Raw genomic sequence first — 13,643 nt, 5'->3', positions numbered from 1 at the left:
AATTTGCCTCCCTGGATGAAAATAGGAATAATGAAGTTCATGAGCCACTTCTTTTATTTTGTCTCAGTATTTTAATATGTCCATCTCAAATCATTTAACACTGCTACTAAAACCAATGCTACCACTACAATTGATAACAATGAAAATAATAAATGATAATTAAAATAACGACACAGTAAATGCATTAATGAAGTTAATGGCAACAATAAAGATAAAAATGATATTATTAAACATTATTTTATTTATGATTTATTATGTAAATATTCTCATTATCATCAGGGTCGTTGCTTTTATCATTAATAATATTACACACTTAACAAAAGAACAGACAGCAGTTTGCTGACTAAGATGAAATAAAGTGTTTTCAAGAGTATTTTATACTGGTGGACTTCCTGTCCTATTTCCTTCCCTCTCACTTTTACTTTCGTTCACTTTTGGCTTCAGAAACCGCATCAGGACCTGAGGAAGGAAGGTCATATATCAGGTCACCTATTGGCATAGAGGGAAAATCTTGCAATCAACTAAAAAGATGAATTGTTTGTCACTGGTGATCGCTTTAATTTTTATTATTTTCAACATTTTTGTTATTAAGTTCTAACACACAAAGGGATGTGACTCATATATACAAAGATTAGGTTCCAACTAATTTTCTGGCCTCTGTGGGTCAGTTGGTAGTGACCTTCCCTTTCATTTTAGAGTCTTGGGTATGATCTTGATGTGAGTTAGAAATTTCTTGTTATTAAACAAGTGGTTGTGTGTTGGTTATTTCCATTATTATTATTATTAATATTATTCATTTAAAACAACCCCCATGAGAATGTTCATCAAAGTCCAAAGAAATGAGGAAAAAAGAAATGGCAAATAATGAACATGAATCCAACAAACATAGCACACACGTTAAATATATATATATATAATTTATCGAATAATGTACTGAAAGTGAAAACAGAATGGCTGTACTGGTACCTAAAATTAACATACATAATGAAAATGCACTTGGTGTAAATGAATGTTATAAGTATTAAATGGTAAAATTAATTGCTGTATATAATGAGGATGAAGGAATTTTTTTTTTTGCATTTGGACGCCAAGCATCTTCTTTTGAAGAGGACTGAGAAAAATTGGTAGAAAACACTAGGGCAACAGTACTTGTGAGAAAAATTGGTAGAAGGCACCAGGGCAACAGTACTTGTCAAAGGCATGCTGCTTATATATATAAAGCATGCCTGGCACGATCTCCAAGGTGTCAAAAACTATCTTAGCCTCTATCTAGTCCTCCATCCATGTAAAAAGGATTGCATCTCACAGATCATCTTAGCTCTTTTCTTTGTGATGACAGTGGATTTTAACAATGCCAAAGAATTGACAATATTACTAATTTGCTTCTTACCCCTTAAGATGGTTGGGAAAGTCACCTCCAGTGGCCATTAAAGGTATGTATGCATCTTCATGTTTGGTGATTATATTCAACACAAGATTATACTTGGCTTTTGTGTACCTTTACAATATAGCTTACAAATACTCACAGAAAATTACTTAACATTCTATAACATAAAACTTACTCAATACAGCTACATCAAATACTCGGCCATGGTTAGGATCCTCCAGCCGCAACACAGCATGTCCAAAGTCCTCCTTATTTTGCAGTCCAGCCTTAACACATACCACCCTTTTATTTTCTCTGTCAGCAATGCACAAAACATCACGAGATTCCTCTAGTGCCACTCCATGAGGAACAAACATGGCATCTGAAGAACCATCCATACCTAAGGAGAGAGAGAAAGAAAAATAAAACACAATAACGAATTGTGACACTATTGAATAAATGCCTATCCAAAAAAATGTTGACAAATGGTAAAAATTCATATAAACAAAACTGGGTATTGCTTTCATAACCTTTAGTACTGTACAGCGTACACTATACAGAAACCATGGGGTCACCCAGTTGCACTGCTTTCTGCCTTTTACATGTTCAACTTCAACTTCACCTTGCTCCTGTTTTCAATTCCCAGTTATGAACATCATCCTCTTGAGTCCTGAAATGTAACTCAGCAGTCTCATTATTGCAACTGACAAAAATGTTCGCTGCAATGTCCATAAATAATAAATCATGCAAGAAATTATGACTCTCTGAAGATGCACTGGAGAAGAAACAGGCCCAGCACCTCTGAGGGTGTCCTGGGCCAATGATCAATCATAAGCACTTGTGACAACTGACAGCCTTCTCCTGGTGCTGTAACACTAGAGGAGGCAAAAACTGGTAACTCTTCTACCACACCAAACAGAAACAAGCAGAAGAATCACAGAATAATTCACAGGAAACCCCAAACTGCAGTTCTTTTGGATATGGGGAAAAACAAACTCAAATTGTGCATGTTAGTCATAGCAGACAGTTGGTCATGGACACTTGTGAAAAAACCAATAACCATCTTCTGTAGTTCAGTCCCAAAGAGGAGCAAAGACAGCACCTCTCCAACAAGAGAAATAACATTCATGAAGAATTCTAATGAATTACCCTGAGAAGACTTCCAGCAACCTCACAGGACAGTGAAAACGGGTAACAGTAGCCCTATGTACTCCTGCTGATGGCACAGGCAAGTTCAAAGCAAAAAAAGAGCACAAGCACAGGTAGCATAAGCATGCAAACCCCACAAACACATTGATCTTTATGCAAGAAAACAAAATAAATGAGAAAATTCACTATAAAAATGTAAATCACATTTAATGGTTTATAGACCTTTAGTCTTGACGGTAAGGTTAAAATATCCAAAAATATGAGAATTCCCCGTAATATAGGAATGTCTACTTTTTGAGGTACAAACCTAAAGTCTTCATGATAGACAAAACCAAAGTTAAATATTTTGTATGAACAACATAACAATCTTGATCTTACACCCCTGATATGATGACCATCTACTTACAAAAAAGGCCTCAAAAGAGGTACAGGTATAATAACAAAGATTCACAACCAAAGCTGCATCCTGTGACCATAGTGCAACAAGGAGACTTCTTTTTTCAATGACATCCAAAGAAAAAGTGGTGGTTCTACCAGATGAGTGGGCAGGGTTTCCTTTCTCAATCATTGCATACAAATCTTAACTACCTTGCTACAAGCTGCAGTTAATGAACAGAATACTTTAAAGCTATATAACCAGTGACTGAAGAGTAAATTTTGTCTGATACATACCTGGGTGACCAAACTTTCCAACAAGTTTTCCATCTACATCGAAGCGTAGGACACGGGCATTGCAATAACCATCTGCGACATAAAAGTCACCTGTGGATGACACAGCAACACTAGTTGGCTTGCACATGTGAACATCATCACTGCCTGGAATTTTGGCTTCACCGAGGGTCAACTCTGGTTTTTCACTGCCAGGTGCAAACTGTGAAAGGATAAGTATGATTCAAAAATTTAACTTGAATCCTCAGTATAAAAACATTCAAATACATAAAACTAATAAGTTCAAATTACTAACAACCCATGTAAAGTAGATTACCGATAAGCTTAATGTAGGGAAGGATCCAATTAGATTTTTTGAGATTCCAACTTCCAATGAAAAAACTTCCTATGCAACCAAAACTCCCAGAGCTGTCAAGCAGAATCCCACCAAAAAATATCCGTATGAGCCTCAAAAATATATCGTAACATTCTGCATAAGTATTTACAGGAACACCACTGACACTACTGACCCAACAACCTACAGCACCCTTTGAGACCTTTCAAGGTCCTTCTCCAAAACTTTTTTTTTTTTTTACCACTTTTTTTCAGCTTTTTTTGTTATTAGGTGTTACAATCTTACTGCAATGAGTAATCACACAACTTCTATTAAAAGAATCTAGATTCTACATTCCATATCAATGCAGCTGTAGATAATAAAGTATATATAGTACTGTATTGTTTCCAACAAATATTACACCGAAACTGATCTCTGAATGAAAAAGCTTGATTCTCATACAGTCTATAATCAAGAGAAATACCATCACCTCCTTCAGCTGTATTATTTTACATGCAACATACAGTTAGGCTGAGTCACTTGGATCAATAGCTCTAGGGCATCCTTGTACTGTAGGCTATTTAGCATGAAGAATATCAGCAGTTACAACTGCAGTGTTCCTTGATACCCATGGTGAGATCCTCCAACTGACAGCACTAACTTTAGAATCAATGAACATGTTTCTGGTAGGAAAAATTAACCTATGAAGATTAACTGGACCAAAATACTTCTCTCACCATAGGACTTACCTTGAAGACTTGATGAAGAGCAACATCTGTTAGCCATGTATTGCCTTTCTGATCAACAGTGATGCCATGGGGAAGGTAAAACAAGTCTTTGCCCCATGATTTTACAACATCACCAGTCTGAGGGTCAAGAACCATCACCACATCCTCATCAATTGGACCTTGGCCTTGGAAATGATGAGTCGAGTTGAAAGTCCTGTCATAAGAATGTTAATGAATTATGTCTTGGAAATATGTCGTCAAATACAGAAATAGATAAAGATAATCACCTTTGGTTTCTGTCAAAATTTACAAGGAAATGGTGACTCATTTTTTAAACACTTCTCAGGATACACAACAGAACTTGTATTCTCTTAACTGTGTGATACATTTCACCTTCAACAAAATGCCAACACTTGAAGGGCCAAAAATACAAATATACAGAATCTTTGAACTAGACGATTACCATGAATGTGAGACCCTCCATAAACAATATGAGCAAAAGAAAAATAAAATATCAGAAAGTTTTAAAAAAAAAAGGTTGGGTAAAATGAACAAATAAAAAAATTCTCAAGAGGTGTGACAAATTCTTGTGGGTCCTGTCTCCTCACCTTCAATACAACATCTTTAAAGTTACAATGGTTCTAACCACAAACTCTTTAATTCTATTGAAATTAATGGTAATGGAGTCCAAATTAAATTTTGGCATCACTTCAGTAATTATGCTTTTAGTATGATGGAAAGTAATATATTTTCATTCTTTTTGAACTTTAACATTTTATGGGATGTAATTTTACCTTATGATAAGTAATGTGACCTATATATACACCGCAATATCACTTTAATCATTTATATTAAAGAATTTTCATATTTAAAGACAAATTTTAAAGATTTGAATTTTTCCTACATATACAGTACATACAAGACCTCTTCTTTATATGGACATGCCCTGACGGTCGCAGATGGGACCTGTTCAAGCTTAAAAACAAGATTTCAAATTTGACAATCTCCCTTAACAAGAGGTTGCGGGTAATCACCAATGCACAGGTTATGAACAGCCTCAGTTTCTCTTCAGCAGTAGGGCACTGTCAAGTGGTAGATGTGAGATTATACCGTAAAGACCTGGGCTTGTCTATCTTAGAAAAATGAAAATTACACTATCTTCAAAATCTGCCATTTATTCATACCAGAAAACAAACCCTTAAATTTCTAAGGAGACTTATCCATATGGGTAAGGAATGGCCTTCGAAATTGTGGCTGTTTAAGATGCTGGCTTGAGTGTCAATTTTCCTGGCCACTTAGGGAGAAGGAGAAAATGGCTCTTGTACCATTAAATCTGACCTGGCAAAGTAGGCGCCAGGTGACAGGTACCCATGACAGTGTAGCTGAGCACTATGAAACCATCAGAACTCCCTCCCTCCACAGGGGAGAGTCATTGGAAGGTAGTTATTACTTAAAATAGATACTGCCTGGCCCCTTAGATCTAAAATGCTGAGGACTTTTTGCATTAGTTAACAAATTATTAAACTTTGTCACCAAAGTTCTACAGTACAGTATTCTGTATCCTAACAACTGATGATCATGACTGTACTTCAGTGATATTACAGTATCTAAAAATACTTAATAAATTCAGTACTACAGAACTTACAATTCAAGTTTACACTTGTAATACATTACTGAATTGTATTTCAAATTATAATTTTAATTTTTCTTTTGCTAATACTGTACAGTACTGTATTCTTAATTTACGGGGTTGACTGGAAAGGTTCAACCTTAATCATCAAATACAGTAACCCCTAAATCATTTGTACTTTTCTATCTGCACCATGCCCTCAAATCTCAACTTTCTCTGCGCAACTAGGCCTATGTACGGGTACACACTAAGTTGCACTAAATTATGAAAGTGAAGATAAAATCACACAGAAGCCCTTTATGTATGATACGTTAATTACCTCGACTGGAATGTTGTGTGAAAACTGACTTACTGATGAGGTGGGGAATAGGGAAGAATGGAGTAATCAGGTGTATTGGCCCTGGGTATATAGAAATTCATACACTAATTTAGCCTCAGTGCTATGGTCACTGACATTTACAGAATGTTGTTAGTTCTTCACTTGGGAAGCTACTATACATTCGTTGGAGTTCAGTGCTCTGCTAGTGGTCATGTTTCTATTATGTTCGCTTGGATGTGCTGACAGCAATACCATTAAATTCATAACTTCACCCAAGTATGATATTTCATAGCACGTACCTAATAACATATTAGGACATGTACCCAACACATCCAATTACAGCATTAAAGGTCAGCCCCTCTCATGCACTTATCTACAAATGCTTTTTTTTTTTTGTTGCATCTCTGCCCAAGATTCACTTCAGCAACCTCATCTTCATTCAATAATAACAATTTTTCCCTTCATTCCTCAGTGCTTATACCTCTGTATATACGACAACTTCCATCTTTTCTATCAGTACTTGGCACTATACTGAACCCATTTTCATTAACATTTGCTTCATAACAAGGGGTTTCAGCTCTACCACCCCTGAACCTTAAATAATCAAAACAAGTGTCCCTTTCCATTTTACTCACAGCATTCACTTTCTAGTTATTTCACAAACTTGTGCATGTGAATTTAATCACTGTGACTGAATCATATGTATAAAGCAGTTCCTACAAGCCCTCCACTTTGCTATACTGCACTTACTAAGAATACTATTGCAATTTTAGGAAGGTGTGTCTTATTTTTACCCATTTTTCTGTACAAAAAGTGTTTGCTGACCATAATTGAGTTCAAACTTGAAGTTTTAGGCTCTTTCCTAATTTCAACTGATCTCATTCAGAAACTTTTTGAATATTAGTTTTGCCTTCCTTCCTTCCTGGACTTGGAGATATTACAAAATGTCTTCATAAAGATTCTTTTTCATCCTTATGTTTGAGACAGCAAAGTCTATCAAATGGTGCTCAACCATTCTGCTTGCTAGTCCCCTTGCTTGAGGTGTGCATATCGGATACTACTGCAATACACTTGTAAGGTCTCCCCTGAAACTCGTTCTCCTCCGCTCCGTTTTCTGTAAGGGACCTTCCAGCCTTCACCTTGAGGCTCCACACCGAGGTCGTCGGATCGCGGTCATCGGAAGTGTTCTGCTGTTGATTTATGTAAAAACAAGGCCAGTCGGCATTAATAACTTATTATTATTTATTGTAACATTTGTCTGGCAGGTCATATTCCATGCCTTAGATTTTGTTTCTCAAGGTTGTATATTTGTATCTGTATAATTGGTTGACCCAGGTCACACATATGCCCTTTATGCACCGGGCCTTCATTCAGATAAGGCTGCGGTCCTTTTAAGAAAGTTGTATATATTTTTTTGTTAATAAATCAGTCTCATTGTTCCTGTTATCGTATTTTTGGACAACCTTATATTGGTGACCAAAACAGTATTTCTCCGAGCCATTAACGGACTAACTACGACGCTAGTTTTGTCTTCGGATGAAAAGTTCACGCCCCTAATGGATCTGATCGTGGCGCCCACTGGCGGACCGGGCGTTCACTCGTCGGTAGGACTCCCGCACCATTAGTGGACTAATTACGGCGAACTGCCTTTGAACGTTTTGGTGCTCGAGATATCGATAAGGTTGAACAAACCCGCAAGTTTGTAATTTTGTGTGCGATCTCGTGACCCAGACATTCCCGAGCCTTACGCCACGCCGACACCTACCCCCGCAACCTGTGCGTCTCCCGAACTCTTGCCCGCTCCCACGCCGCACCAGAGCAACTGAAGGTCGCCCCGACCGTCCGACTCCCCCTTACACCCGGACGACCTGAGGATGGTTCACCACAGGGTGGAAGGGAACTTCGAGTTGCGCCTGACGGATGCCGACCTCCAGGCCGATATTGCCATCAACGCCTGCCTGAGGAAATCTACATGAAGGTCGCCACATGGCTCCGCCCTCCAAAATCAGGGGACGCCGTCTCCGTTCTCAGGCTTAAAGATAAGCTCCTCGAGACCTGCACAGCGTCGGCCTCCGAGAGGGCATCCTGCCTGATGGACCTCGCCCTCAACCCCAGGAGAGACGGGGACCCCAGGGACATAATGAACGCCATCGACGACCTCCTCTACCTCCCTGATACGGACATCTATGGCCTGCGGAGACAGGGCGACCTGTCAACAGAGATCTTCCTGCATCAGCTACATCCAGAGGTCCGATCCCAGATCCTGACCCCAGCCAGCCTGCCAGGGACATCCCCGTTGAGACCGAGCACCGCCTGACGGAGGTTGTGCGTGCGACCAGGAAGACTCACCACAGCTGTGGTGTCCTCCACCAACGCCATCCTCCTTCAGGAAGTCCCCGAAGATCCATCTGCGCTGTCATCAAGAAAAGCCACCCCAACACATTCCATCAAAGAAAAGATACCTGGCATTTGTCACTTCCACAGAAGTTCCGCAAACGGATGCCAGAATTATGCGGCCCCTGCTCATTCCACACATCCAAAAAAGCGGGCGGAAATGCTATGCCTCGACAGGCCGCCAATACCACAACCTGCCAGGGGTCACGAAACCTTTTGCCGCAGGTCTAGTATGTCAGCAGCAAGATGATTTTGGTGGACACCGGGAAGATCTGCTCAGTAAGAAGACCCTCGAGAAGACCTAAGACGCTCAGGAGAAAAGATTACCTCGGCAGCGAACGATGTTGGTGGAAACAGGCCTCTTCCGGTCAATCCATCCGGAGGAACTCAACTGGGAGTTCAAAAAATAAAATCCGGGAGAACCGACCTCCGGGGGACTCTCTCAAAGACACAGTATGCAACTCTCTGGATGTGGGTTTGAAGCGCCTCATCGATGGGGACCTGGGTCCCCCCATCCCCAGCCCTCCCTGTGAGACCACTCTTCGGGATCTCCAGTCCGCTCTCCTGAAGGAGCTTCCTGGAGTGTCTTGGGAGAACTTCATCAACTCCTGCAAAGCATGGTATCTACCATCACCAACGAAGGGCTTCTGGGCGGACTTCCCAGCAGCCCTCGACCCTGAGAGATGGAAAGGATGGGGATCTGCAGGAAGTCCAGCCCTGGGCGCCTCCACATGGTGAAGAAGGCTGACGGGAGACCTGTCAGGCCTTCCTGCCCATATCCACCCCACGGCCCCTGTGAGACCTGACGCTCTCATTCCATGGGGGCTAAGTTCCTGAAGTCCAATTTCGAGTAATTCGAAAGATAGAGTTTGAACATCCTGAAAAAATAGAAATCGTTCCTTCCTAAGGTCCTTCATCTTTTTGTTCCACCTTCGTAGACAGGAACGCAGGGGCCACTGGCGCCTGAAAATGGACAGCATCCCCGGTGACCTGGACTTTTGAATCTGAAAATTAGTGAATACTGTAATATTCTCCAGGTCACGGAGGAACACCTTCAGTACTCCGAAATTGATCAAATGGCTGGCCCCCTGTCGCCACAAGTTCCGGGTGGAGAAAATCGAATTCTGGGCCACGAAATACTCCACCAAAGGCGTCCACCCCGTAGTCAGGGAGGCCACAGAAGTTCCCACGCTCGATCAATCAAGGCCCTGGAGTTCTTAGTATTTGATGGGAACTATCTACAGGAGATTCATCCCGGTATTGCCTAATGTCATAGCCCCCTGACGGAGGCCTCCCCCTGGAAGGACCAGAACATGGTGAAGCGAAGGCATCCTCGCTAAGGCACCTGGAACCCATGACCCCAGTGCCTCTGCAGCTGACAACAGATCTGCAATGTGGAAAATATATAACAAGTCCTTTACCACCCACCGGTGGTCCACAAAAAAAAGCTCGGGCAAAAGGAGCTCCTGGCCAAGGATGAACCAGCAAGATGAAAATGCAGAACAAAAGCATCCTGGCAAAATGATTGGCCTGGGAAAGAGCAACAACCTTGGTCCACGCCTGTTCGTTATTCGGTGAAAAAGATGAATAAAATAAGAGCAGAAGAGGCATTTGGCAGCATTAACGAATGAGTTCTCCTGTTCCATCCGGATATAAGAGTGAATTTACAATAATGACGGAATAAGAGATGGAACTCCATCCAGCTTGGGATCGATATGAGGACCTTACCCGCGGAACAGGCTCGAAATTAAAATGACACCCGCCTACCCGTACCATTGTTATCGTCCCTGGTGTGGAAGGACGTGCCCTTCAGAAATTCAGGTCTCACCCTTCTTTGCGACACCAGCACGGGTCGTATTAATCCCTAATCCCGGCCTCCGACGTAAGAAAGTCTTCGACGTGATCCACGGCCTCCCCACCCCCTCAGGCCGTACCACCCTAAACCTCCTGATGGAAAAATTCATGTGGCACGGGATCCAAAAAGCAACCCAACTGGACCTGAAAAAGCAATGCCTCCTGCCAGGAGAAGAAAAGATACGGAGGCACACAGAATCAGGGTAGGAGAGATCCGCAGCCGAGGAGGCGGCTTAGAAACATCCATGTCGGAGACAAAGAGGAAGATGATAAAAGAATTTTTGCAGGAGGAGCCAGATACATCCTGACAGTGATCAACCACTCCACCAGGTGGCCAGAGGCAACGCCGTGACCGGGGCACTGTTCTACAGCATGCCTGATGTGATCCTCACCAGCTGGATCAGCCGGTTCGAGTCCCGGATGACATATCCACGGATAGGGCTCGGCATTCTGTCGGAGCAGGCCACCTGACCCAGCTCCTGGGCACCAAACACCATACCACAACATCTTACAACCCCGAGGCAAATGGGATGGTGGAAAGGTTTCACCGTTCACTAAAGGCCTCCCTTACAGCAAGGTGTTCAGGAGAAAATTGGAAGGACCAGTACCTTGGGTCCTCCTCAGCTTCAGGACTACCCCACAGGCCAACGGCGAGCCGTCCCCTGCCGAGAAAGTCTATGCCGGGAGAACTGGTCGAAGGAAGAAAGGACATCACCATGCAGAGGCTATGGGAGATAGCCGGCAAGTTTGCACCTTTTAGGGATCCTTCCAAAAAGGACCCCAGTCTACATTCCCCCAGCCTTATCATCTTGCAGGCAGGTCTTCGTCAGGGAAAGATGCAGCAAAGCCCCTAACAAATCCATACAGGGGCCCCTTCAAAGTACTTCAGCGTAGGGAAGGCCTACCAGCTTCATCCATGGGAGGAAGATTGGTCTCCAACTAGACCAGGAAAAATTGAAACCAGCCTTTCTGCCTGACGCACTCAGATGATCCAGAAGGTGTCGAGGATCAACAGGCCACCAGGCCTGCTCGCATGTCAACAGGGCACGAGGAAGAGAGGGGACGTCCTCCCAGAGCAGTTGTTTAAGAGCCACCAAGGGCTGGTATCCTGCAGGAGGACACCGAGGACGTTAGCCCTCCTTAGTTTTCACTTCAAAAATCAGAGGGACCTCTCCACCCTCCCTCACGTTACAGGAATTAATCAGACGTCACAAACATCTTGGGGGAGTACTGTAAGGTCTCCCTGAAACTCATTCTCCTCCACTCCGTTTTCTATAAGGGACCTTCCAGCCTTCACCTTGAGGCTCCATGACCAGGTCGTCGGGTCATGGTCATCAAGTGTTCTGCTGTTGAATTATGTAAAATGAAGCCAGTCGGCATTAATAACGTATTATTATTTATTGTAACATTTGTCTGGCAGGTCATATACCATGCCTTAGATTTTGTTTCTCAAGGCTGTATATTTGTATTTGTATAATTGGTTGACCCAGGTCACACATATGTCTCTTTATGTACGGGCCTTTCATCCAGATAAGGCAGCGGTCCTTTTTTTTTGTCAACAAATCAGTCTCACTGTTCTGTTATTGTATTTTGGACAACCTTATAGGATAAAGTAACTCTCTTTCACAAGTTTACATCAGTTGCTCTCCGGGGTTCAGCCATTTTCAGTTAATTGACGGGTTCTTCCGGTAACCCTTCGAAATTGTTATCGAGGGTGTGCGAATTACCTGGTCGCCAAGAAAATTACGGATAGGGTAGAGGATCTGAAAGAAGCAAAGGGTTCCTCAGTTTAGACTGGGGATATCGGACAACGTTGTCAGAGTCATCAATTTAGAAATTGTAAGACCGTGGGACGATGTCAAGAATTTCTGAGGTCAGCCTATGGGGTGGCTGAAGCCGAGATGCACCCCGACCTTAGGTCGCTCTTTAAGATTCGTAAGGGTCAGGATTCTTGGTCGATTTAGCGCCATATGCTTCGATGTTGCGTAGAGATTTTTGAAGAAATTGAGAGCGTCAGGTTGGGGTAAAGGTTTAAAATATTTCTGTGGGATAGCCTAGAGAAATTGCTTTGATTCGCATGGATGCTTAACAATGTTCCTGATGCCATAGTAGATAGTTTTGATGAAAGGATAGAAAAGGTGTCTGATGAAGCCTTGCTTTCTTGCAGATTCGCAAACACCTGTCGAAATGTCCTACAGTGGATAGCACTTTCATAAATGGGATGCCAAAGGCTTCCGAGCTATTCCAATGCACCAGCCACAGGGTGATTCTCTAGTTTCACTTCTAAAGGTTGTGTGCTAAGCAGAGCATAGTAGGGTTCAATGTCGCAAGTCCGTTGCTTTAACTGTAATAGGCAGGGTCACACCAAAAAGTTTTGCAAGGTGAGATATTGTGGTGTCTGCAAGACTTCAGAGCACGGTTGGTAGTTTTGTCTGGTTTTTAAATGGGATGAATTTAGGAATGCGCCTCAGGGTTCTGGCATAATAGAAGAACTCCTCGAGGGGTTTCAAAGAGTATCTAGGGACCAGCAGAATTTTTGGAGGGCCGAACAACAAAAAGGAAAAGGTGATGGGTGTTTCCTGTGATATAGGACTTCTGGCTGAGGCCTTAGAGCCAAAGCTGATCATGAAAGGGTCTGTGCATGGTGTCGATGTCTCGGTATTTATTGATACTGGTGCGGTCGTTAATCTGAGGGAATTATACTTATATCAATCGATGTTTTCCGATCGCTGTTGAGGCCTTGAAGAGACAGTGGGGGATGTTCAAGCAAATAGGTTTAGTGTTTTGGGTTGCACGGACATTTGTTTGTCTTTGAAAGTAAAGTTTTATAGAGCCATTTTGGTTCTACAGGGCCTGCTTTGGGTCATCTGGCATGCCAGTGAAACATAACCTCGGTTCATTCGGGGTAGGCGTTATAACTGTTGGGTACCTGGGGTTTTTGTCCCATACGAGGAAATTGATGAGATTAAAGGGGATCATGATAAAGGGATCAGGTATTGATAACATGTTTCTGAGGGAAAAAAGTATTATGAAGGTATTTTATCAGAAATGTGGTTTGCCCTGTATGGTTGCTCTGGTGAAAGTCCGAGTGAAAGACGTGAAATCCCCAGACAGGTGTATGTGAGTGAGGGTAAAGGAGAAGCTCAAGGGTGTAGTGAATATGGTTTCTATAAACAATGTGTCCAATACAGGCCTACTTTGGTAGTATTACTAAACTGTAA

The 13,643-nt window shown here is 42.2% G+C and overlaps 1 protein-coding gene across 1 annotated transcript; it reads right to left on the bottom strand.

The window, feature by feature from the left end:
- Nucleotides 1-1,521: 1,521 nt before the first annotated feature.
- On the bottom strand, nucleotides 1,522-4,457 carry LOC136849627 (peptidyl-alpha-hydroxyglycine alpha-amidating lyase 2-like). Its single transcript, XM_067122937.1, has 3 exons — nucleotides 4,247-4,457; nucleotides 3,188-3,386; nucleotides 1,522-1,766 (listed from the first exon to the last, which is right to left on the bottom strand). Exons 1-3 carry the CDS (start codon nucleotides 4,379-4,381, stop codon nucleotides 1,537-1,539), a joined length of 564 nt encoding a protein of 187 aa, XP_066979038.1. The 5' UTR covers nucleotides 4,382-4,457; the 3' UTR covers nucleotides 1,522-1,536.
- Nucleotides 4,458-13,643: the final 9,186 nt, after the last annotated feature.

This window comes from Macrobrachium rosenbergii, chromosome 2 (genome assembly GCF_040412425.1).
Source record: "Macrobrachium rosenbergii isolate ZJJX-2024 chromosome 2, ASM4041242v1, whole genome shotgun sequence".
NCBI lineage: Eukaryota > Metazoa > Arthropoda > Malacostraca > Decapoda > Palaemonidae > Macrobrachium > Macrobrachium rosenbergii.
Note: the sequence above shows the minus strand (reverse complement) of the source record. Positions and strands in the feature narration are given on the sequence as shown.